Source organism: Tyto alba, unplaced genomic scaffold, assembly GCF_018691265.1.
Source record: "Tyto alba isolate M040663 unplaced genomic scaffold, T.alba_DEE_v4.0 Super-Scaffold_27, whole genome shotgun sequence".
NCBI lineage: Eukaryota > Metazoa > Chordata > Aves > Strigiformes > Tytonidae > Tyto > Tyto alba.
This window is the reverse complement of record NW_024881301.1, coordinates 8,404,427-8,431,216: the sequence shown is the minus strand read 5'-3', so window position 1 is coordinate 8,431,216 and position 26,790 is coordinate 8,404,427. Positions and strand designations below refer to the sequence as shown.

The 26,790-nt window shown below is 40.7% G+C and overlaps 1 protein-coding gene across 1 annotated transcript; it reads right to left on the bottom strand.

Moving 5' to 3' along the window:
* Window positions 1–26,790, bottom strand: ABHD3 (abhydrolase domain containing 3, phospholipase). Its single transcript, XM_032987703.2, has 9 exons — window positions 26,499–26,790; window positions 24,776–24,939; window positions 22,065–22,247; window positions 20,249–20,294; window positions 17,321–17,433; window positions 11,428–11,601; window positions 10,726–10,774; window positions 10,476–10,641; window positions 1–1,999 (listed from the first exon to the last, which is right to left on the bottom strand). The coding sequence occupies exons 1-9, from the start codon at window positions 26,643–26,645 to the stop codon at window positions 1,821–1,823; spliced, it is 1,221 nt and encodes a 406-aa protein (XP_032843594.2). The 5' UTR covers window positions 26,646–26,790; the 3' UTR covers window positions 1–1,820.

Below are 26,790 nucleotides of genomic sequence, written 5' to 3'. Positions count from 1 at the left end.
TGCTCAATACACTGTTTATTGCTTATTGTTTTTGTATGAACATAAAAACTGGAAATGAAAATAAATAAGGCACCCTACTAATACGTTGATTTCATGTATTGTAGTAACATGCACAAAATTTAATTTTGCTTTTACAAGTTACTTTCCTTATTTTCCTATTAGAGAAAAAAATAAGTTAGACTTTGTTATTTGGGCAAGGGCTGATGCTTGTCTGAGGAGTCAAGCTTGAAAGCACTTTCTAATTTTTTAATTTAACCTTCCACCTTACGAAACTAGCTTTCGTATGGCATGTCCCAATTTCTTCTTCTAAAGACAAAAAGTATTTTTGTTCTTCCTTTGCTGTTACTAGGAAACATGCCTTGCAAGAGGACTGTTCACGTACCGCTTGAGACAAAAGACCTGACTTGCTTTTTTATCCACATTTTCTTCTTGTGCTGACCCTGCTCAAAAGATAAAAATAAAAATGCAAAGGCATCTTTACTGACTTATCTTGTGTGGCTGGGCCCAAATCAGTGATCAGCACAAGGTGGGAGCTCCACAGAAGCTGCTTAAAAGCCTTTTTAAAATTTCAGTATGCCCTAAATTAGGGCTTCCAAACAGTTTCAAAATACATTCTGTCCAACTGTCCTTTTTCCTCCCAGGTCCACGTTGGCTCTCACTCTCTCTCAGGGCTGAGGAGAACAGTGACGCCTCGGTCACCCTCACAAACTCATAAGGCGCCAGGGCAGAAATCACTTTGCAAAGGCTTCAGTGATTTGACAACCTATTGCCAAAGTGCTGACAAATGATCAAATAAACAAACCACAGAGACCGGGCTCTGACCCCCACCCCAGCTCCTGGGTTTCTTTGAACAGTTTGTTACGTTCTTTTTAGAAATTATCTAAAACAACAGCAGAGACAAAAGGTTCTGATATTTTTTTCCTTTTTTTTTTTGTTTTAATTTAAAGCAGATTATATAAATTTCCTGATGTTCTAATATTTTCTTTAAAACTGAAATGTTCTCACAGGGTAACATAAACGTAACTGACAGAAACATTGAGTTTACCAGCTATATGAAGTATGTATTACATATAATGACACCCAGCTTTACATGAACTTTGAAATGCAAGATGTCTTTTAGTTATGTAAGTTATTACAGTACTGTTTTAAAGGAATCTTTTGGTTATATGTAAACACTATAAATTAGCTGTTTAAAAAATAATCATGTAAGACAAGTGTGGCATTGACATAGTTTAAAAAAAAACCAGTAACTAGCCCTAAATCTGAATACTCTCAGGGTAGAACAGCAAAAATAGGTATCAATCTAACGCTACGGAATAACATGCTGAAATTTTGACGTATTTGAAGAATCACTGCTTCTTTGTGTTCCGTCCTCCTTTTGTTTTCATATTCTAAGATTTTCACCATCAGTGCCCTAAGGAACAGGCTAACTTGTACTATGTGTGACAGGATAATATATGCTATTTTGAGCATTGCCATTCTAATATTAAAAGCCATCTAAATTAAGTTTCCTAAATATGTACTGGTTTAAATTAAACTCCTGAGGAATTATAATGTCTACTTGATGGTTTTGGTTAAGTGCAGTTTGATGCATGCAGAATGCTGTTTCATTTAAGGTCTTTCTTAGTAAGGCATATTAAAAATAAATATAAAAGTGACAACATAATATTTAGTTTTTTGCTACAAAATCTTAGGAAAAAATATTTTTGCATGTAGTAATGGCCTTTATCCGTTTGCTGGCTTATAGTAGTTAAAATCTGTGCATTAAGCTTAACTGCCCTTGTCAGAATGTGCCACTGTGCTATATTAGCGGTCCAAAGCTACATGCTGAAGACTTTATTTCCATGCTCAAACATAGCTTGCACAAACTGCTTGAAGACTCTGTCCATGTAAGTGCACTTCCTTGGCCATATTCCTTCCAGAAAACCAATATGGCCTCCGCACGACGTCAGAACCAAAGCAATGTTTGCATTCTGTTTGGCGGTTTCTATTGGTATAGCTAAAAAAGGGGGGAAAAGAAGTTTTAAGTCCTTATCTTTCTGCAAAATTCCAGCCACTAAATAATTTTTCTTAAGTGTTTCTCATGATATATATGAATAAATATGCACAACATTAACATATGCTTAAAGGTACCACAGGATGTAGCACCATAACTGTGTTAAAAGCCATTTCTCTCTTCATCATTAACTCACCTTATCTGTGTGATTTTTCTGGCTGCTGTAAAAGTTTCATCTTTCTTTCAGTCCCACTGACAGAACAGCACCCCTGTTAATGCATACTTACCATTTGGTATAAATAGTGTAAGTGGAAGGACAATCAAGCCTGTAATTTTTAACCTGTGTTGCAGTATCCAACTCTGGAAAAACTGGGGAACTGGGACCTTAATTGTGAATCCCATTCTTGTTGTAGCAGGCTCCAAACACAAAGTCTTTAATGTCACAGTAAGATTTTGCCTGTAAGATATCCTATCAGCTAATATTAAAGATTACCCTGGGTTATCATAATTACATCTGATTTGCATACAGTTACACCTGCACGTTTAGACCACACCATGCAAACACACTGGGAAACGGTTCTTCCCCTGAGAAGCTCATCATCTAAATACACAAGGTAAACAGAGTAAGAGGAATGGCAAACGACTGCCCAAGGACACAGAAAGCTGCTCCACGTCACCCAGGAGGTTAGTGGTTCTCTACTGAATAGCGACTGCTAGAAAATTATTTCATGTAGAATTTAGATTATTAGACCAGATACTACTAGAATTTTTCTTCTGCTGGGTTAGTTTTTAGCTGGATCAGCTCCGTGATCTGGTTCCCCATGTTAATGTCAATATATGAATGGCAGCAGGCAGAGTCAGATGAGGACTGCGGTGAGGTGGCCCCTTCAGTGACAGCTACAGTGAGCTTAAAATCGGCAGTGAACTACACCTGGAATATGCTGATCTTGAAATGTGCAGGAAGGAAGGCTTCAGTGCATCTTATTTTGAATATGCATAGATTTGTGCTTTAAACAATGCTATCACCTGGGCAGTACCCTTTGTGAAAGAAAAGAAAGGTCAGTTAGTGCAGACTGACAACAGGGAAAGCATATGACTTCACAAATGGTATTTCAGTGTGATGGGATGACCCTATTACCACGGTAACTGGTTGACACAGTAGTGGAGCTTTATGGAGCTGTGGTGTTTGTGCTCTTGATATAAAAATTAAGTTATTTAAGCAAATTCCTCTGGAGTTTTAAGTGTGCTAAATATACTTCTGAACAGAAGTCATCTCAATACGTTTCAGTACAGAATGCCTTTCAAAATTCCATTTCAAATAATAAACTTCATGTAAGGGAAAAAAATAAAAATCATACAGATTTTTTGATTATTCAGGATTGACAGAAAAAACAATAGCAAAAGAAGGCATGCTTTGTCTAGATGGAAGGGAATAGTATGAATTTCACTGTATTGTCTAAAAAAGGCAATGATTCCACAAGAAAATAAATCTGATTTTAGGTTATAAACTGCTAAAGTAAAAATGTCTTGGCACCACAACACAAAGCAGCAAGTCGTTCGCAGGATTTCTATTGCTACCTCATTTATTTTGAAGTATTTCTGAGGAGAGATTTTTAATCTGGTTCACATTTTGGGGAGTTCAGTTGTCCACATCCCCTTCTGACTGAACTTTCTGCAGAGACACCCCCCACTCACTCCTCTTTCTAGTAGCTTGCTTTCCTGTATATATTTGCTATCTCAAATATCATTATCCTTGAATAGACATTATCCCTGCCTATCACTACGTTCTTTATAGACGAGTTCCTGAATTCCATTTGGATGCTGGCAGACTCATTGCTCTGTGCCTCAGATGCCAATTTGCCCTCATTTTCAGTGAGTAGCAGCACAGCACCCGTTCCTTAGCCGGAGGAGGACCCCCAGCCTGAGTACGTCACATGAGATCTTGAACACAATGACTGTGATGAACAGATGCACAACTTAAAATAGATGAGAGCACAAGCACTGGACCTGCAGCATCAGGGGAGCGGTCTGCGCCTCAGAGGTCCTTACTAGCAGCGCCTGGAATGACATGCTTTGTTCCACTCCAGGGACCTGGCGTGGATGCTAAATCAACCGTATCCATAGCAGGGTTCGTGTCTTTTATGAATGCTGTGTTAGAAGGTTCCTGCCCATAACATAAGGTACTTGATTGTGCCCTGAGCAGAACACAGACTGAGCTCCAGAGAGCAATGGGGATTCTCTTGCAGAGTACATGATAGTCTTTGCTAGTCAGTGCTATTAATTTCTTTCACTCTTTCCCACCTTGCAAAGTTGCATGCATCCAAATAGTTCATAGATTACAGAATTTAGTATGTGATTTTAATTCTTTACTAGGTGGAAGAAACCATGCTTTTCACTGTCTGTACAGTAAGTCCTTGACTCTTCCTTTGTTTGGCTGGAAAGCTGAAAATACTACATCCAGTATCTGGGCCTTTTAAAGTGATACTGAGGCAAAACTAAAAAGAAGAGTCAATGAAATAAAAGCCTAGGGCCTGCCAGCCTTGACTGGGAAATAGCACAGGCTGAAAACAAGAGATGCAGAAAACAATGTGTTATTTCTTGCAATCCAACACTTGCATCATTTTCAGGCTCCAGACTCAGCAAGCGCTCGTCTGGAGTTTTGCCTGAGTTCATCTGCCCAGCAATCTCTGATCTGGCTCCCCTGGATTCTGTGGATGAACACACTGCCATGTACAAAGACAGGGGCTGCAATTCATGTCAGCTTCTGCCGGCTGCATGGGAATTTGCCCACTTCTCTGTCCCAAGCCATCTGCTCCTCTTCCCTCTAGTAGTGCACAGGCCATGTTAAACAGAATGCCAACAGGGAATTGGGGACCAAACTCAAGCCTGAGTTCCGCATTCCTGCTTCAAGCAATGAATCTCTCTTTCCATGTTCTGCAGCTGTCTCCCTGGTCACTGAGGGGACTAAAGGATAGGCTTATCCACTAGAGGAGGAGTGTGTGAGGAGAGACAGATTTGATCTCCCAGAATCAAAGATAACAGAACTCCATTGATCCTAGTGGATTCAGGATCAGCTGCATACTCGCCTGAACACACCTCTCTACTAGATAAGATTGTGCAAAACCATGATGGTTATTCACTTTATCAGACTAGTGTCAAAGGGTAGAGAGAAATATCCTTTCTTGACGAGAAAGCGCTTTGCTGGGGGTGTGGAAGGGACATGACAGTAAATGTCTCCTCTGCTGTGCCAACCCAGCTGCCCTTACAGACAAAGCTCGCTGTGACCTCTGCATGCCTTTCATTCAAAGACTGCCAGCATAATGATACCTCCCAAATCACTTTTCTGATTGTTATTTATTCATTCCCAAACTGATTGGCAATACTGTAGTGGGTGCCATGTGCTCCCAGCCTCCAAAGAGCTACAGCAGCTCTCCTAGAGGCCTACTGGCACTAGGATGCCGGTTATTTTCTGTGCCAGGTAAGGTGCGAGCCACACACAGGTCTACGAATGTCGTCTTCCCCACCTTGAAGGTCTCCCTCTTCTAACTAACACGCGTTTACAGCAAAATTCTGCCACAGATCATTGCTCTTATCACACACTGCAGCACTGTGCTGAATATGCAGTCATTTGCTCCCATCTGCAGTGAGGATTTTTAGTTGGTGCCAAGTTTGACCTGCTGTTACCTCTCTGCTCTTACTTCCCCTGTGGTGAACAGGAGAGCCTGCCCTCGGCGTAGTCGGTCTTGGTACGGTTGGGCCACCGCTTGTATGACTCCACCCCAGCGGAGTTTCTTGCTCTGCAGCTTCTCAGGAGAGAACTGAAAATGTTGTGTTGCTCTCCAGTGCCAAAACGCAAATGATGCTTGGCAGTTGTGTGGTACTTTTCTCAAGGCTGTTTCTAGGAACTGTTCACCATCCACAAATAAACCCACAATGCAACAGAGCAAATTCTGCAACGTAACGGGTAGATGAATAGAGCACGGGATGTGATGCACTCTAGGATATAGGATGGCATGCCAAAAGATACTACTGTTCATTTTGTCCACATGTAACCTTGTCCTTATGTTTCCACTGACCAAAATCTGTACTGCTGTTTGATCCAGCAGGCACAGACCTGTGATTTGTGAACACAGAGCCACAATTTAAATACGTATGTACAGAATTCCCTCATTCAAAATGAATTTGTTGTATGTTCTTTGTAAAAAGTATTTTTTAAAAAATAACAGCAGAATAACACATATGTGAAGCAGCATTGGCTTAAGTAAGTCACTGCTGTCAGACTTTCTGTTCCATTGTTTGGCTGATTTCTCCATGTTCCTTAAACTCTAGTTGTTATCAGCCTGGTCATTCCTTGGCCATTTGGTCTTTCCAGACAACTTCATTCAACAGTGCTGTTTACATAACAGCATGCAAATTAACACCTAAGAGTAATTACTCCAAGTCTGGATTCAGAGGGATGAAAAAGGTTCAGAGTTCAATAAAAAGTATAACTGAAGGGCAGACATGCACTTACTTGGCACAGTGGATCAGGAGGGAGCTGGCATTGTACCTAGCTTCAAGTGCAGGCTTTCAGCTTGGGCTCAATGCTTACCAGCGGCAACTAACTAAGCGTTAATATAGTGAAATTTAAGTCAGATGCCTAATATACTGCTTAAAGTCCCTGAGGAGAAAAATGCCACTTCAGATGAGAAGTTAAACATGACACTGATAATGAATGCTATCATTCCATCTTTTGATTTATTTTTCACAGTTACAAAATAAAAGGGCTTGACTTGGTTATATTAAGTATTTCTGGAAGCAATGGGTCTTAAAGTAGTTATGGTGAGAGAAGTGTCATGCAATGAAGGAAGCATTTGTTTTCATTAGTATTGTGCAATATGAGAACTGCATTCCAGAATTAAACTACAGATACGTCAGCTGCCAAGCCCTATGAACTTTAAACAGCAACATTAAGGAAGGACTGCAAACAAATTGTTTCTTCCTAATACTGGATTGAGATTAAAGAGCACATTTTCACAATATATTAAAAAATAATTGCTGGGAAGTACAAAGTGTACCAAAAAGCTAGATGGGAAGAAACAATCAGGTAGGAAGAGACAACAGAGACAGCATCTGCACTTTTAAGGGAAGTCTCTCTTGAGGTCCATATTGTGTAGTGACAAAGCAGATTTGGGGTTGTATCCCCCAAGCTCTGTTACAGGAAGATAGATGTGGCTGGCTTTATAAAGGGTATTTAAACACAAAGGAATTCTGGCACAGATTTCTCCCTAATGAGTTTTGTAGGCCTCTTTCCCAGCTGTCAGAAAGTACAGCTACCTACAACAGAGGTGGAAGGTAGCTTAAAAGCTGGTAGGTTTTGCTGGGAGAGACAAGGCATGAAATAACCAGTCCCCAAAATCACTAAAAGGCTGGGGTCTGGATGAGAAGAAATTTTGTGGCTTTGAATCCATTATACAGTTGTGAGTGGAAACTGACTCTGGTTGCCACAGGCTTACATGTGTCCACACACTTTTAAGTCAGAAAAAACAAGCCAGTTGCCAGAATAAAGTCACCTCCCAGAGTGACACCAGCCCTTTATGTCTGCTAACATAAAACAGCCTGCAGAAGTGTCAAGATGAATGAACTCCAGCAACTGATGGCAGCAGACACAGTTTCTAGGCTGCTAATCAGGGTGCCCTGTGTCTCCTGCCAGCGCAACATTTCACACCAAGGGGGTACAGTACAAACAAAAAGGAGCCAAGGATAGACACACCTAACAGAGTCATGCTATTGGCTGTAAATCAATATTGTCCTGGTGGCCCTTTCTAAGGTAAACTTGTCACCACAAGGAAAAGGTTTATAGCCAACAGCATTAACTCCATGAACAAGAAATAAATGAATGCCTAACCATCCAAACATTTTAATGGAGAAAGGCAGATTAGGGTCAGAGATTAAGAGAGGATGGACAGTCATTACAATGTTCTGAAGCTTCTTGTCTCAGAAGTGCTGGTGCTCTACCTCACCCCCCTCTACACTGCAAGACTTCTAAGGCATTCTAGAAATAGGTTTGATACTTAATCTTACACAAGAGATGATCCTTTTAATCCACAGTTCACCAAGAGTTGTGTTTCTTTTAAAAAACAGATTCAAGGGAGGAGAGATCTGCTACAGTTGTACTGTAGTGGACTCAATCTTTTGGCCAGTCAAACTACACAGTCACAGAACTGTTGAGGCTGTAAGAGACCTCTGGAGATCATCTAGTCCAATCCCCTTGCTCAGGCGGGGTTACCTAGAGCAGGTTGCCCAGGACTGTGTCCAATCAGGTTTTGAGTATCTCCATAGCTGGAGAACCCACAATCTCTCCATGCCAGTGGTTGATCACTTTCACAGTAAAAAAAGTGTTTTCTTGTGTTCAGACTGAATTTCCCAGGGTCAAGGTCAATGATTGGATCTTGAGAGCTGGAGGTTATATTCTAAAATGAGAAGACAAGGGGATGGAGTATCTGCAGTAGCTTTACTCTGGCTAACGAAGGTCCCAGTCCCAGTGATAATAAACTGGAAAAGGTTAACAAATCCTCCAGGGACAAAGGCACACTGTCTGCTTCACTGCTCCTGTTACTTGTTCTAACTAGATAATTTACTTCTGCCACAGTTACTACTTCAGTTTAGAAAGGAAACTGATCTAGAGCTAAACATTGAGGTGAGGCCATTGTCCCTCTCTAAGATACCTAACGGCAGAAGCATGGTACAGCAGATCACCCACCTTGCAGTACTATGGGGAAAGTTGTCCCCAGGGTCATAAGACCTATAAAAATTTATCTTCAGAATCAGTAGCCAGGTTGTATATTTGGACACAGATTTAAGGGTCACAGCCCCATCCATTCTCACTTCCAGGACATTATATGCTTATGACAGAAACAGTAACTGGCCAATTTCAAGAAAAAAAAAAATCCCACAGAGGCCAGTAAATACAAAGGGACTAACTCTGTCTCAAAAAGTCCCTGAACCATGAATTGTTAAATGTGGATATAATATTCTGGAAGAATATTGCTATGTTTGCCCAGATCTTATTTTTTTTAAGCCTCTGTTTTGGCCAGTATAGGGGATAGGTAGTTTAGCTAATCCAGAGTCACCATTTTTCCCTCATATTAGGTGGTTGTCACCTCTCTATATTGTTCATGCATAGCATGGATGCTTTTTGTTCAAGAGGAGAAGAAATCAGACTGTCTTTTTCTAATGCACTCCACTGGAGTGGCCTTTTTCATGTCACATTTGTCTCTAATAGGTCCTCAGACTATAAATAGTAATGTAAGTGTATGCATGTTTCTGTATGTGTTGCACATCTGCACACAGATAAACAGTACACACATACACACAGTCTCTACCAATTCCTTCATTCTTTTGTTTGCTGTTCTAATCTGTTTGCCTACTCATTTTGGTTTCATGACTCATTCTACAAGAATCTCACTTGACTTGTGGCAGAAGAAAACATCCCTGAAATAAAGCAGGTGTATAAACTTCATATTTAAAGGTGTCAGGTGTTCACTGCTGAAGACTGTCCCCTCAACCAGCTGTTCATTGTAGTGGTTTTCCTCTACATTAGCTTTTGTTCTCCCTCTTTTCTCAGACACTATAATCAATACACAGACTGCAAGAACAAGCGTATCTTTTTAAGCCAGTTAGCAACAGGGTTTTGATCTTCAGATCAAAAGCAAAATATTCATAATGATGACGTTTGGCAGGAAATAGGAAGAAAAGGGAAAACAGAGTTTTCAGCCTATCTGCTACTAGCTGATATTTCTGCTTCATCTTCTAGTTAGATTCTTAATAATTTCAATGTGCCTCCTTCTAGGAGCTCACCTTGCCTATCTCTCTTCCCTTACCCTAGATTTTGGCCTCGATGCTAACTTACATTTTTTCTTACTTTTAATTTTCAGGCACTGGAGGTGGCACTGAAATCCACAGCTGAGGATATAAAGTCATATGAAACATAAGGAACTCCCTGACATTCTTTGCAGGGACTGGATTGAAAAATGGCAATTAAAAAATACTTGGTTTGACTTTCATTGAACTCTGAATGTCTACACTCCAGACATCTGAATCCAAGTTCCTCATTACCCTTTTCGTACTTGGTGAATAGAAATGGGTGCTTCTGAGAGGGCAATACATCTGATATCTTCCTTACAGAGAGATAACTCCCACCATAATTGTGCTTATATCTTTCTTTTGACTATAAAGAGTCAATTAATGGCTAATGATTGCCACCCCATGTGCTTCTGCATTCTGTACTAATCAGGTCTCTCCATCATCAGCTGTTTTATATATGTCTTACACTCTAAGTAAATTGCAAGACTGATCCATCCCTGGAGGTTTTGATTCTATGTACAAGTAACATTTAAATACACCTCCACAGCTAGGTCTGAGTTCATTCTCGGACCTATGTAGTTTGTCTTAATGACTGCATATACAGATAAATATATTTTAAAAAGCCTAAACTTACCATGACCTGGTGAGAAAACATCATCCACAGAGTTTAGACATAATACTGGAATTCCTACTGACTTCAGCTTGCGACATGGGCTAGCATCTTCATAGTAATCATCAATTGTACGGTAGCCAAACATGACTGAAGTGAACTGCTTATCAAATTCTCTAACCGTTCTAGCCTGAAGTACAGAATTCAAATAGGGAACTATGTCAGCATTTGGAAAACAGCAACCAGCTAAAGAAGAAGTAACACTTTCACATACCTTCATCACGAGATCCATATCAAATAATTTCTCCAACATTTGTCGATGTCTAAAAAGAAAGGGAGAAAAACTGGAGGACTTGTTCTTTATTATATAAACAGATGTAGAAGCGCTCTTCTTTACAAATACATTTATAGACATAACTCCCTAACGAGAACATGCTTGTTTTTAATTTTCTGTTACATTAAAAATCTGTCTGGAATCCAAGAGCAGAATTGTTCATTCATATGCAGGCACATCCTGCAACATAGAAAAAGCTGCATAAGCCATGATACAGATGTCAAAGATAAGAGAACTAAATATTTGAGAATAAAAAATACACCCTAATTCTATAAAGCAAAGGATGAACTAGTCCTTTCCATACTTTTGCAGTCAACGCCAATTTAAAAGAATTAGTATATTTACATATATTCTCAAAATCAATATGTGCATGTCTAAAAAATTTTAATATCCATTCACTTCATCCATAAATACAAAAATGCATTGGTCTTGCGCCAAGTCCCTTGAGGAGCAAAGAAATTTAGTCACATTGATGACAATCTTTCTTGCAAAGATCCTTTTGATTTCAAAACTTTCAGAAGAATGCATACAGAACACCTATGTGAAATGCTGTTACAACATTAATTTTGCCAACATTATACCTGCTGTAGATCTCATGCTAACATCCTTCCACCTTGCTAAATAGTTCAGAAGGCAACTCACCTGCTGATAGAGGATTGTAGACAAGTGGTCAAGTAATAGTTGAAAAGAAGCCAGTTTAGTGGCTTCTCCAGAGATTCTACAGATTCAAAAACATTCCAACCCGCAGAGAAAATTGCAGCTGCCATTAAAGGAGTGTCTCTGCCAGTTTTGCCCAGGTAATTTAAAAGAAGCATGCTACAAACAGAAATGAAAAACAGAAACATATATACTATCAAATTGTTTGCTTCAATTTAAAGCAAATGTAACAATCAGCCACCTTTTTGTCTGTTTTTCAATAGTTTCTTGTACCAGCCCTACAGTTGTGCCTAATACTTCTAAAAGGTAATCAATGTAATCAACACATGACTCATGAAGTTTGCTTTCTCTTCCTACTGTCAGAGAGGAACTGAGTGCACCGTGTAGGATGTGGGTAGGAGTACATTTAGAAATAAAAAGATATGTACTAGTCTTATTTATATCACTAAAAGGGAGGAAAAGATCAAATAAATGTATCTTACTCATGCAACAGGTATTCCCAAGCTGTTAGTAAGTTTTACTGTTTTACAAGCTCTTGGTCTTCCCGATCTGATAAATCTGATCAGTCTGCCTGACAAATGCAAGCTGCCTCTGGCACAGCTGCCTTATTACGAAGCTGTCTTTTGAGTTGAAGGTAATGTCTTTACCCCACCTCACACATATGAGAGAACACAGATGTTCTTTAACACAAAGTGTATAAAGATTTAAGTGTTGGATGAAGAATAAAACTAGCGAAACAAAATTATGAGCCAAGTAAATGGCTTAAGTCTTGCCTTTCTGACCAATTGCAACTTACAGTCTCTATTGCTGACGTACGCTTGAGGTGAAAAAAGGGGACAGTTCACCAGTACCTGACCCTTCAAGCGTAGAAAAATTAAAGTAGCAGGAAGAAAGTAAAAGAAGAATATTAACAGAAAAGATGTAATTCCTACTTTACTGTTAGGCTCCAAAGTTTATAACCAGCATTTTAACACCAAGCCTTTAACTCAGAACATTACAAGTTCTACAACTTAATATAGCTCTCTGGACCACCAACCCTCTGTACATTGGCTTCATCTACCCTACTTCAGAAGAGGAATCTTTAGCAAAAACATCACAAAGACTTATCCCCGTGCACTGCCTACCACGTCACAGGACAGCAGTGCAAAAGGGAAACCAGTCTTTGGTATTGCCAAAGACTTGCCCGTTGGTGGGAACAGCATGAAAAGGACAGCAAACAGCACATGGGTGTGGGCTCCTGCCATCAGCACACACAGTTAAACCCAATGAGGAAAGTCACCTGCAGCACCTACAGGTGTTAGGTAGCGTATGTTCCCTCTCACCCACAGAAGAGGGGAGAAGCCTGTGAGTCACCAGTCTATATACCATAAGAACATCGAACCTTAAACCAATAAAGAAGTTGCAGTAGTAGAAGTTACATCTCTAACAGAATTCACAGAACGTATGTGGTAGAGAGAAGGTTTAGAAACATTTATGTTAGAAAACAAAGTCCCTTTCCAAAATAATACATACTGAAGATCAGTAGAACAAGTGGGCTTTCATTTACATTTACACCTTTGTGAAGTGAATGTTTATTTTTCTTCTTAACTGGGCAAATGTGTCCTATATACATGAACTGGCTATTCAGAAAATTTTGAAAAGGAATAGATAATAAAAACAGTTGCAAGATTAAAACAAGTGAATGATTTTCACAATATGCCTCTGGTAAGATCTCTGATCCTGCTTAATTTTAAACATGCAAGTGCTCCAATTAATTTTGAAGCATGGAAACAGTTCCCGTGTGGATGATTAGAGACTCTTCCTGTTTTCTAGAAAGCATATGCTTTCTCTTTGTGTTTCAGGAATTTAGAAACATATTGGAGGAGGAAGGTGGAATATCTTGCCTAAAATCACCCAGAGGTGTTGGTGAGGTAAAAGCCAGGAAAACAACGCAGATCCCCAGTGCCATACTAACAAACTTTGTCACTAGTTAGGATACCATAACTAGGTTAAGCCAACGATAGAAATGACACTGAAGACTGAACTGGTCTTTTGCACCAGTCACAGAATGGCTAGCTTCTACTGCACCTTCATCCCTGAAAATTCGGTGCTTCACCTACTACACCCCAGCCCTCTTAGTTCCAGTGTAATGGTGCACCCCACGTGAAGCTACTCATGAAGAACTACCGTGCTTTAAATCTGTATGTCAACATTGAAACAAGCCTCTACTGCAGATGCTTCTTTGACTTTCACCATTTCAAATGAAACATGTTTTTACAATACATCATGTAATTTCACCTTTTGCATTCACAAAAGTCTGAGCTGGGGAGAGATAGCATATCAAGTGAGATAAGAGACAACAGGCCTGCTAACCTAGTGAAGAAGAGTTTTAAACTAGGTTTGTCAAGGGATGGAGAGCAAAGCCTGCAGAGAAGCGAAGGCCTGGCATGCCCCAATGGATCACCCAAGGGATCATTTAATGGAGGAGGTTCTCACACTTCCCTGAGAAAGCAGCATGACTGCAGCCAGTCTCACATGCTAGCACATGCACGAATATGCAGCATGGGAAAAAACAGGAGGAATTAGAGGTCTGTGCATAATCACAGAACAAGTTTATTGGATCACAGAGATATGGAGGACTCACAGGCAGACAAGACTGTGCTATGATGGATGCAAACAGACTCTTCATGAAGGCCTTGAAGCCAAGTAGGATGGTTTGCACCTTAGATACAGAAGTAATTTAAATGCACAGAACTTTTCCCTGGTGCAGGTTATAAGCCAATTCAGAGATAACAGCTCAAAAACAGATAGGAGGCTAACAAAAGAGATATCATGGTGGGTGTCTGCTATAGACCTCCTGATCAAGAGGAAGAATTAGAGGATCCAAGTCTTTGGACAGCTAAAAGAGGCTTCATAATCACCAGGCACAGGGAACTGTAACCATCCCAACAACACAGCAAGGCACAAGCAGACCAGATTTCTGGAGAGTATTGAGGACAATTTTTTGATACATGATCAATGACCCAAATAGCAAAAATGTTCTATGGATCTGCTACTCACATGTAAGGAGGAACCTGCCAGGTATGGGAAGGTGCAGAACAGTCTTGGCTGATGAGATTATTCGATAGTGGATTTTTAAGATAAAAAGTGAGTGGGGAAGGTAAGCAGCAGAATTACAATACTTGAGGGAGTTGGCTTTAATTTGGTCAGAGATCTGGTTGGCAGAATCCCATGTGTGATAGCCCTAATGGGCAAAGGAGTCTAGGAGAACTGTTTGACCTTAAGAATAACTGAACATAAAGCACAAGTGTGGTACATTCTGATGAGCAAGAGTGGCAGAAGACCACATGGAGGAACAAAAAACTCCTGACTGAGTTCAAGATGGAGGTATCCTGAAGGTGGAAGGGTGCTGCCTGGGAGAAAGAGTCATTGCCCAAGGATGCAGGGATGCAGTTAGGACAACTGAAGTTTAGTGGAGCTAGAACTAGCAAGGGACATGCAGGACAAGAAAAAGGCTTCTGCAACAAGAAGGGCTTCTGTTACAACCTTTCTTGTACATTGGTATAAAGAAAGGCTCAGAACAAACAACATCTGCTCCTTTCTCCTCATTGGTGAAGCCAGTTGGCTCATCATAGAAGGCAATCAGATTGTCCAGGCATGCTTTGTCCTTGGTGAATCCAGTTACCTTCTTATCCTTCATATGCTTGGAAATGGCTTCCAGAGGATCTTCCCAAAGAACTGAGGTTAGGCTGACCCGCCTTTATTCCCTCCTGGGACCACTATTCAACAGAGCAGGGAAACTAATGACAAAAGATTTGTAAAAGGCCAAGGCTACCTGTCTTCCCTGTCTCTACTGCCGAGGTCTGTTCTCAGGCTTCCCGAGTCCCTGTGCCGAGTGGCAGAGTAGGGGAGAATTAATTATTACTCATGGCAGAGGAAGATCAAGTTAGGGCCCAGTTATACAAACTGGACATAGAAATGTCAATGGGACCAGGCGAGGTGCACCAAAGCTCCAGAGGGAGGCAGCCAATGTCATTGTTCTCTATGACTTTTAAAAGGTTGAAGCAACTGTGGGATAGTCCTGATGCCTGGAAAAACGGCACTCATCTACAAGGGTGGCAAGGAGGAGGAAATAGGTCAGCCTAACCTTAGTGCTTTGGGAATATCCCTTGGAAGCCATTTCCAAGCATATAAAGGTAAAGAAGGTGACTGATAACAGCCAGTATGGATTTACCAAGGTTAAAGACAAGCTGATAGCCTTCTATGCTAAGCTGACTGCCTTTGTTGGTTAGGGGAAAGGAGTGGATGTTGCTTATTTTGACTTTAGCAAGGCTTTTGACAGTCCTCCATGGTCTCCATGTAGACAAACTGGAGGGACATGGTTTGAATAAGTGACCTGCAATGTGAGTGGAAAACCAACTAGACCACTAGGCTCAGACAGCTGTGATCAGGAACTTGAAGTCCAACTGGAATGGTTGGATCAGCCACTAGTAGTGTTCCTCATGGGGTCAATACTGAGGCCAGTACTGGGTAACGTCTTCATTAACTGGATGATGGAATGCAGCCTTAATAAGCTTGCAGGTCAAATTGTGGGGAGTGGCTGGTGAACTGGAAGACAGGGCTGCCATTCTGAGGGACCTCAACAGGCTGGAGAAATGGGCTGGCAGAAGCCCCATGAAGTTCAACAAAGGCAAATGCAAAGTCCTGCACCTGTGACAGATTCATGACTGAACAGAGAGCAGCTCTGCTGAAAAAGACCTGGGCAAACTGAACATGATGCAGCAATTCACCCTCACACCAATGAAGTCAACTAATGGCACACTATGCTTTGTTAGTAAGAGCAAAACATGCAGGTCTAGGGAAGAGATTATTTCCCTGTATTTGGCACTGATGAGATTGTATCTGGAGTACTGTGCCAAAATTTGGGCTTCCCATCAAGACAGACACTGACATAATGGAAAGATTAATTTGTCTTCGTACTGAAGACGCTGGCAAAATCCCAGCAACACGAATGGAAAAAGACTGGCCTGATTTAAAAGGCTTCCAAGTTACTTATTTGATTATCAATAACTATATTGCTTGAACAAATATGTATTTATCCCAAAGCTCCTATACGTCATTAGTAGATTAATGTCAATATACCGGGCTGTATCTGCTCACCCTCCATTAAATTTATCAGAAAGGAGGGAAGTTTCAGGAAGTTACCACTGTGTCTGCAGTATTTCCAATGAAGTTCTCCTCTCCTATGATTTTTGTTAAGAAGGCTGTCTGAACATTTCTCCTAGCTTCAAGCAGCAATTTTTCTAAGAAACTGCTATCATTGTCTGTTCTAGCTATGCTTTCTGAAGAGCAGCCAAGACACAGCAAGTCTTAATACCACATGCTATGTCAATCCCTACTGGTTTCAACAACAATACTACTTCTCGCTTCTGAGCCAGACAGAGCAGATACCCACATCTCTTCCAGCTGAACCTACCCACACACTGCAGAACCCAAACAGAGTGAAGAAAAATCTTGTAATTTCCAGGGGTTGCTAAGAAACATGGTATGTTAGCTCTAGTACCTCTTTTTTATCCCTCTGCTCCAAAGACAGCCTCCATAGTTTCCAAAGACTCTACTGCCCACCCATTTGGCTGTCAATCTGTCTGTCGTGTCTTTCTCCACTCCTCTCAGTTTTGGAATGGTGGCCAAGTTCAACCTTGCCTGACACAGAGCTAAAAGCCTCAAAGATGTTAAGTTTCTAAAAGTCTTCTGAATATTGACTGTTCGAGACAGACCCAAGTTAGTCACAGTTCAGCAAGTAAAGTAAGTATTGCAGAGTAATAATTTAAAATCAGGCTACAACAGTCTTATTTTATGATTGTAATTAAGCTGAGATTTCTGTTATATAATACCTTACCCTCCCATAGAAACACCGGCTGCCATGAATGGAGCTGAGGGGTGCAAGCTGTGTACATGATGAATAACAGCCTCTAAATCCTCTGTGTTAGCTGCACAGTAAGTCCTTGGTGTCTGTAAGGAGTCAGAGGAAAAAATGCCATCATGAGCTTTTGTATTATCCTTTAAGGACAAAGCAAACTGAGCAGTGGATCATTTATATAACAAGATAAATTTAGCATTTATCGTGAAGCTGCACTAAATGGCAAATATAAACCCAGAACATTTCACAAGGAGGTAGAGGAAGGAGTTATACTTGTTATGATTACAAAATAAAACAGGTGCCATATCTTCAGTATCTGCAACCTCCAGGTCATTAGACTAAATCTGAACACAGAATAATGAGCTAAACTAGACAGAACTAGATCAGAACTAGATAGGCACTGATATTTTTAAAATATGCTGAGGAAACAGAAGCATAACATTAAGGCTGAAATTTACAGAAAAGAAAGTTATAATGCCAGTTTTACCATCTTCACCCACATTCAAATGCAATAGAAAATTTTAGATTTCAAGTTCTGTCAGCTAGCATTTGAAAAGTAACCAGTGTTTAGATTCTACATAGAATACAAACAAATAAAAACATAAATAAATTCACCAGTGCTGTTTACCTAATTTACTAAAATATTCTATTAACTGAAGCAATGAAATACATATATTATCGCTTCTCCATCTACCATCAGCATCTCTTCAAATCTTGAATTGAGATTTGGAAGGACTTCCACTGGCATCACTGAGATTTGCATAACTCTTTTTCCTGCTTCTGAAGGTTATGCACAGCTTTTGAGCCTCACCTGCACAGACAACTGCTACAGGCCACAATCTGGGGAACTATCTGGAGCAGTATAAGGGAGAGAAGTCCTTTTAGGTACAGTAAGAGTCACAGTAAAGTAATTTTTCTAATGGTGTTCTCTAGATTTCATCTACAGCAAAAAAGAGCTTTTGACTATAGAATTGCTACTAACATGTTAGTGACCTTGACTTAACTATAGGTAGTTGCTGGCCTGCCAAAATTCAGTATAAGCATTAAAACTAAATATAAAAATACTTAATTATGAGTTAATTGAACTTATTTGTTGCCTGAAGCAACAATGTGTTTTAAGGGCTTCTTTTTAAATTGCTTTCAGTTAAACAGCCTGGATATTTGTGGGTAATTTTAACAAGTTTAATTAGATGAAACTAATTGCTTAAAATACATTTAACAAGAATATTGAAATGTTGAAGTCAAAGATAAAAAAATGGAAAGAAAAGCTAAATCTGGATAATTAAAACTGAAGATGTTTTCAATTTCTATTTATGTTGCATTTCCAGCTCTCATCCACATGAATCACTCTTCACTGTTTTACACTCTATTAATTATAAACAGTGTGAATGTCTTTTATTTTAATTAAATTGTCAAGTTTACAAGGAAAAATAAATTATTTTTGGTAACTAGGGTCTAATGTATTCTAAGTAAGAATATATTTGGTTAAAATTTTATAAAACCAGAAAGATATCTTGCATTTTAATTTCATTTAATTCCTGACACTTTAATGTCTATCTATCTACTCACTATATGGAGATATTTTTAAACACCATCTTAGCTCAGGTTGGCTGCGGTCAATCTAATATCTTATTATTCCATAACAATAATTCACAGTAACTTTCAATAACAAATGAGAACAGCATTTTAAAACTGATTCTTTAAAAAGCTATTATTTGGTGTAAATTTGAATCTGTCTTTAAAGAGACTAGAAAAAGAACTACTTTCATGATTAATTTCTACTGTGGTGCTCAACTGTGCTTCAAACTCATTAACTAGGGATTTTATATTAAAATGTAGAAACCCCTTTGCAGAAATGTGATCATTTCAGCTGGTTAGCTTCACAGTAAGATCTTATAAAGCTTAAAGATGTAAATCCTATTACAGTAAAATACACACAATGCATCCAAACAAGAGATCTTTTCTCTTAATGATTCAGAAATTCATCAATAAGGACTTTGTGTGTCACAAAACTGCTTTGTAGATCCATCTCCAAAAGTATGCAGAAAACTACTCTTAACATGGCAATATTTGCATTGAAATGCTTTATCTGATTATGGGAAAACATTCTGAGCTTTTTAAAGTTTGAAACCAGGGGATTAAAAAATGCAAAACAATACCGAGTATTATGCACATTCATTCCAGCTGCAGAACTGTCAACAAGACGCATATGAAGAAATAAAGCTTATTCAGCAATATTTCATCATGCCTTGTCCCTAGCTGCAGAAAATGTTTAGCTTCAAGACTTTGTCATTTGTGGAATTGCCAGCTATTTCTAAGCAAACATGATATGTCTGTCCGAAAGACAAAAAAATGTCTTTTGTATCTGAGTTGGAGTCATAATTGCTGAGGAAAGTAAGAACACATTTAGCTTTTAGGTTTGGGCTATCCATATCAGTCTGGTTCGTTAATTCAATAACACATAATATGGATCAACTTTAATGGCACAACTTTTTAACTGTATCAAAATCTATTTTAAACTCATATTGGCAACTAGGAAAGTAATTACAATTGCTTATATATGGATTTGTATGTTAAAACAATGGGAGAAAATTGCAAAAATTTCTTGGATGTGTGCATTTTAGATACCATAGTATTTTTGGAAAGAAAAGTGTAAGGATTGTTCATTTTAATGTTACAGTTCTTAATAATTTAAATGATTTCCTGAAAATAATTTCAAAGATTGTGTTGACCAGTTGACCTCTCTGAGTTTTAAAATAAAAGATTAATATTGGCACATGATTGATCTACCAGATGACTAGATTCTCTCCTCTGCATTTTCAACATGTGCTGTGAGTTTCTCTCATTTAAATCCAGCCATACAAATAAACACAAATGTGAGAGGTTTATCTTAGAGGCCATCCTTACCAAAAGATCCTCGCCAGCAATTCCCCGATTGTTAAAAACCACGCATCTAAAGAATTGAGACAGTAAATTCAATTATACACCTTGTTCATTCAACAAAAAAAAGGTAACTTAAACACACAAAAAAAAGAAAATGCATAAACAAAACCAATACAGTTCTATGAATACATTCAGCGCATAAATATTTACAGTCCTATAGATCCTATAGTCTGACCTGTGTGGAACAGCTTTTATACCAAAATGGAGTTCACTGAAGGTCAAGCTCAGATTGAAGGATGAGAGCCCCAGGGTTTACCTGAAGATTGTACACACACCTTGTTCTGCCTGCACCCTGAGCTGGCCAAGTATGAGCCACAAGCCCTGCCCGTGCAGGGCTGAGCCTAAAGCTGTGCTCTGAAAGAGAACGTCAGAGATCCACGTGTAGATGTCCTCCAAAGCTACATAATTGTATTAAATAGCAAGAAATGAGCCAAATCAAAATTATAATGACAGCTGCATCTAAAGTTGCCTGTTCTTGGAGATGGGATTTTTTTTTTGGTCTGGTATAGCAGAACTGTCTGTTCTCTCTATGCTGGTGGGAGTCTCTGAATTTTCTAGCAGTATTACCGTGATTTAAGGATTTATACTTTCTTCATAAATCTTACTTTACTATTACTCTTCTACCATCTCACTGTAATAATTTTGTTAAACAATATATACATATTTTAGATGGGTTAAAGGCATGAAAAATTACTTTTTGGTATTTTTCTCAAATGCTGCTGTTTAAAAACAAAATTATAGCATTTTTTGAAATCTGATCTAAAGCTCTCTTTTTTAATAATATACCTTATTTTCTTAGGTGACCAAATGCAGGTATTTCTTTCAGGAGTACTTAAAAAATTAATAGTGAGAAGCTGTTTATTTGAGGCTTTTCCTCCTCTAATATTTCTTACTGATAAGTTTTAAAGTGATTTTAAAAGTACTTCCAACAGTTAAAGTACTACTTTACTTTCATAATTTAGTAAAGCAGTTATCCAAACCTCCAAACAGAGAAAAGGTAGCCAGACATGTAGATAAAAGTTCATATATACACATTGAAGAACTTATTATAGTCAGTACCAGAAGCCAATCTGCAAAGACAAAATGTAATATTCCAAACACAGATCCTGGAACAACGACAGCTTATTTTAAAGCACAGCAGCAGCAATATCATTACATAAAGGAATCTACTCATCAACTAATCCACTTGTTTTACCCAACTCTGACCAGAAGCCTTAATAACAAAACTAAATTAAGCAGTGAACAATTGAGAGGTGACAAACCTCTTCCTTAACTACCACCAGTATGAGTGTGCTAGCTCTCCTTCCTGCACTTACGAATTTGAGGCTGCTGAATCAAGCAATTTTGGCATTCAGAAGCTGACCTCCTCCGAGGCCTGCTGCCAGCAACCCATCCACATGAGTCTTCTTGGAGCTGAATGCAAACCCTTTCTCTAGAAACTGTATAGGTAACACATAATTTAAGAATTTAAGAATAACATAATTTAAGAAGCAGCAGCAAAGGTCTGTGCAGACTTAGCTTGCTTTCACTGCAATCTCTGGGGCACATCTGTAGGTACTAAAACAGCCTTTCTCAATGTACTGCCTGTTACATAATTCTGCCATTATTATTATTATTGTTATTATTATTGTTGTTATTATTATTACTAATAATAATACTAATACTTTCTTACATAAACTAGTATCTTCAGCGCTTATCTGCCTTAGGAAGGCATCTTATACATACTTATATTTCATCTTATTAGAAGAAGCAAAATAGTAGCAATGAAATATGACAGCACCTATATCCCAGCGTTTCGCTTTGATGGATCATATGAAGAATGTAGGATTCCTTGCTCGTTCCTGTCAGGCCAGGCAATAACAGGACAGTGGGTCTTGTGCTGGCATCCGGATAATATAAGCTGTCATTATTATCAAACCAATCCAATGAAATCTGTCCTCCATCTGCTGTTTTAATGAGCTCACTGAAAGGCACATTTCAAGACAACACTGATTAGATTGAAAAATACATGCATACTCTTAAGAGTGCTTACAGTGTACAAATTACTGAGTATGAATTCTGAATTTTTAATTATGTTTTAATACTCAGAGTGCCACCTAACTAGATACGTTTGCATGTTTACCATTCAGAAAGAGCCATGGCTACAGCTGAAAAAAGTTAGCAAAGTCAATTTGTGGAGTAATTCTCATTCACAGTAAACGAAGAAAGAGCTGGCCTTTCATGAATTGCTGCTGATGTACTGGAAGCTTGTAACTAATGTGATTTTTGGCACTGCCTTCTATTTTATATAGGGTTGTGTACTGCAGATTTCCTTTGGATCATCTGAGAATCTTTTGATAGCACACTAGGCAATGTATTAAACATCTGTCCCATTTTTTTCTATTCATCCAAAGAAGCAGCATGTATAATAGATGGCAGTTCGTTATGTTTTAAACACACGGAACACAGACACACACTACTGTATCTTTCACCCTGTATCTCCACAAACATTGCTAGAATCTACTCTTAAACCATGTATCTTAATGCAACAAATATCATGATACCCCAAGAAGGTAAGCATGCATTAAACAATGACAAGAAGGTTTCATTCTTTTTTCAGAAATAAACAGCATCTTCCCTTTTCCTGGCTAGGAAGACATTGTATGAGAGAGTTGGTGTAGGAACTACTAAAATGTAAGCCTACCTTGCATTTGATTTTTCATTTGAAAGTCTTGACAGCACCTAGTCCAGATTTTAAAGCTCATCAACCTTCTTGGACTCATTAACTCAGCTTTTCCCTTTTTCAGTAATGGGAAGTAGATGCAATGATGGTGTGTACTGCCAACACAATCTCAAATGGTGGAAAATAAGCATTGCCCCATGGAACTATGTTTCTTCCCTCACAAACCTTGAAATAGAGAGTATACAAGAAGGGCTAGAAAAAGTGGACATGGCCATACCACTGAAATGTTTCCTAGTTACTAAAACTAAGGGAAGCTGCTAAATGCTAAATCTATTCTACCATGAAAACAGAGCTGAAACAACTTGTGCTGCATCCAGGTTCCGGCGTATAAAAGTACTTCTCCTTAGGTCTTGTGCCAAATGCCTCATTTGCCAGACTAAGTCTCATTTCTGTGTGAGAGAGATCAGCTGAGGACAAACACTAAGTGTAAGTTTTTTCCCTCTTAGAATTTAGGCATCAAAGAACACAACATAACCCCCCACCCCCTCAGGTAAAAGTTACCATGAAAATCCCAGAAGTTTTATGTATTCAAAACAAGGCTAAATGTGGCCATGCTATAGTTAGGATAGAATGTGTTGGTTCAGTGGACAGATACAGTGATTGCATGACCTTCGAAAAACGATGGCAAACACCAGAATATTTGATACACCAGATGACTGTGCTGCCATCCAGAGGGACCTCAAGAGGCTGGAGAAATGGGTTGACAGGAACTTCAGGAAGTTCAGTGAGGGGAAGGGCAAAGTCCTGCACCTGGGAAGGAACAAGCACATGCACCAGTACCTGCTGGGGGCTGACCAGCTGGAAAGCACCTTTGAAGAAAAGAATGTGGAGAATCCTGGTGGACACCATGTTGAACATGAGCCAGCAATGCACCCTCGCAGGAAAGAAGGCCAACAGCCTCCTGGGCTGCATGAGGAGGAGCATTGTCAGCAGGTTGAGGAAGGTGATCCTTCCCCTCTATTCAGCACTGGTGAGGCCACACCTGGAGTACTGGGTCCACTTCTGGGCTTCTCAGTACAAGGGAGACATGGACATACTGGACAGAGTCCAGCAAAGGGCCACAAAGATAATGAAGGGACTGGAGCATCTCTCCTATGAGGAAAGGCTGAGAGAGCTGGGACTGCTCAGCTTGGAAAAGGAAAGGCTCAGGGGGATCATATCAATGTGTTTAAATACCTGAAGCGAGGGTGCAAAGAGGATGGAGTGAGGCTCTTGTCAGTGGCGCCCATTGACAGGACAATGAGTGAGGCAATGGCCACAACTGGAAACACAGGAGGTTCCCTCTGAACATCAGGAAACACTTTTTCACTGTGAGGGTGACTGAGCACTGGCACAGGCTGCCCAAGGACATTGTGGAGTCTCCATCCTTAGGGATATTCAAAAGCTATCTGGTCGTGGTCTGGGGAAACTGGCTCTAGGTGGCCCTGCTTGAGCCGTGGGGTTGGACAAGGTGACCTCCAGAGGTCCTTTCAGACCCCAACCACTGTGTGATCCTGTGAACATATAACCGCATCAGCCACCAATATTTCAGTGCTCCAAAACTCTCTGAGCTAAAATAGGGCCATCTGCGAGCCCTGACCTTTTAAACCTACTGTATATTGAATCCAGGACAGAGATGGTTCCAAGTCTATAATGGAGTTGTAAAGGCAGGCATAAAGCAAAAAAAAAAAATGGGCACAAGCCCGAGCAATGACGGTAGCTGTGACACAGTCAGAGTAAGGTAACTGCTGGCTACCGAATCACTCACTTTGCAGAAGGAAGGCACTTACTTCCTGTACTGTACTTGAGGTCTAGAGGTGATAAAGGGACGCAGGAGTGTCTGCACTCGACCTTCCCAGCACCAAATCGTGGGATAGTAAGTTTCTGTCACAACAGGGCAATATTCCTCGAGAAAGCGGCAGAAACGGTCATTGCTGGCCACCAGCTGGGGTTTCTAGGAAGAGACTACAGTCAGACATGGGCATTCATATAACGCAAACGAACAAAGAAATAAATAAATAAATTAAAGCTTGTTTAAATCCTCCCTCAATAAACTGATTTCTTTCATATAATCATTTGCAATGTTTTTTCCTTTCATAGTAAAGAGATAAGTAAATGAAAACAAAATAAAATTCCAAAATGCTCAACTAAAAAGTGAAACACAATACATCCCTTACCTGTTTCTAATAACAGGCTATTCTAGCTCTGCTTTTTGCCAGCACTGCATCTTTCACTGACAAATCAAAACCACACTGTCTCACAGTAGGCAAGAAAGATTTTACTGAATCAATTTTCTTGCACCACACAGAAATTATGCTTAATCTGTGTACTTTGACCTGCACCTGCAGTACCTATTTTAAACTGGTAGGATACTCCTCCTCCCATCTCATACTACGGTACACAACTGCATTGGTTACTCATCCCTAATACCGCTCTGCAAACAGAGATTTTTCTTAAGACTTCCATTTGTATACCAATTAACATGGAAATGCCTGTATACCAAACATCTCACATTTTAGCAACCACATTTCTTAAACTTCTCATTTACACTGACTCTCCAAGCCCTAACAGGACAATAATAGGTACTTTAAAGAAAACTGTTACACAGTGGTAGTAGCACGTCCTTCCTTCATTTTTCTCCTCCCTCTGACCAAAATCAAGTACCCTCTTCTTGATGAAGAGGAAGGCTATGTTCTCAGCAGTGCTGTGAAGGACTGTGGCAACATGCGTGACTTCAACAGTTATAAATCTTCCAATGTGCATATTTTCAGTTGATTAAGCATTCAACGAGGCGCTCTCACCACGGGGCCACTTTAGATCAGATCAGGCTCACTGCATCCAAGTCATTTGTGAATGCCTAATTTATGTGAAACCACTACTGATGAGAAGGTGTACCGGAGCCCCCAGAACACTGCCATAGTGGCTCCAAAGGCATTAACGATTGGCACCGAAGGCAGACGCAAGGGCAGCAAACTACTTCTATCACTTGCCCTGTCAGTAGAGCAAAGAGGTCAGGTTTTTGTTGTGGAAGGAGGGGCTCCTGATCTCCCTTTCCAAACCATCGCCCCCAGCCAAGCTCTCCCCCCTGGCAGAGCTGCATTTCGGGGACACCTGAGGCCAGAGCCCCTTCCCCTCCCAGGCCGGGCACGACCAAACGCTCCCTCAGGCCGGCCGGCCCCCGGGGGCGACCGGCGGAGGAGACGCCTCAGCGGTTCGCCGAGGGCCCAACGGCCCCGCGGAGTCGGGCCTGGGCGGGGGGCGGGCGGGGTTTCGGCCCGCCGGGACCCCGGAGCGGCACCTCCAGGACGAGGACGCGGGGTGGGAGGACGAGGCGGCCGTGCCCCCCGCCCCCCGGCCGTTTCAGCTGCCGACGGACGCTCCCCCCTCGCCAGAAGGGCGCCGGCTGCCTCCCCTAAGGGGGGGTGGGTCGAGGTGACCTTCGCGGGACGGTCCCCGCCGAGACGGTGCCCCCTCGGCGGGACACCTGCGGAGCCCGCCCGCCCGCCCGCTCACCTTGGCGATGCTGCTGAGGTAGTAGCAGGCGTAGGCGACGCCGAAGCCCAGCACCAGGGACAAGCCCACGCCGGAGCCGAAGAGCCCCACGCGGACCTGGCTCTCCAGGTAGAGGGAGAGCTCCCTGGTCAGCACCTGCCAGTCCATCGCGCACGGCGCGACACGGCAGCGCAGCGCACCCCGCCTGCCGCGGCCGAGCCCACCCCGGCGCGGAGGGAGGAGGAGGAGGAGGAGGAGGAGGAGGAACGGGAGGAGGAGCTGCCGCCCGTCTCCTGCCGCCGCTGCCCGCGGA

Excerpts from the sequence above, each read along its gene's own strand:
- ABHD3 (XM_032987703.2), bottom strand. The coding sequence starts at position 26,645 with ATGGACTGGCAGGTGCTGACCAGGGAGCTCTCCCTCTACCTGGAGAGC. Across the intron at positions 24,940-26,498 it reads ACCTCAGCAGCATCGCCAAG|AAACCCCAGCTGGTGGCCAG; the intron begins GTGAGCGGGCGG and ends GTCTCTTCCTAG. Across the intron at positions 22,248-24,775 it reads CCTCAAGTACAGTACAGGAA|TGAGCTCATTAAAACAGCAG; the intron begins GTAAGTGCCTTC and ends TGTGCCTTTCAG.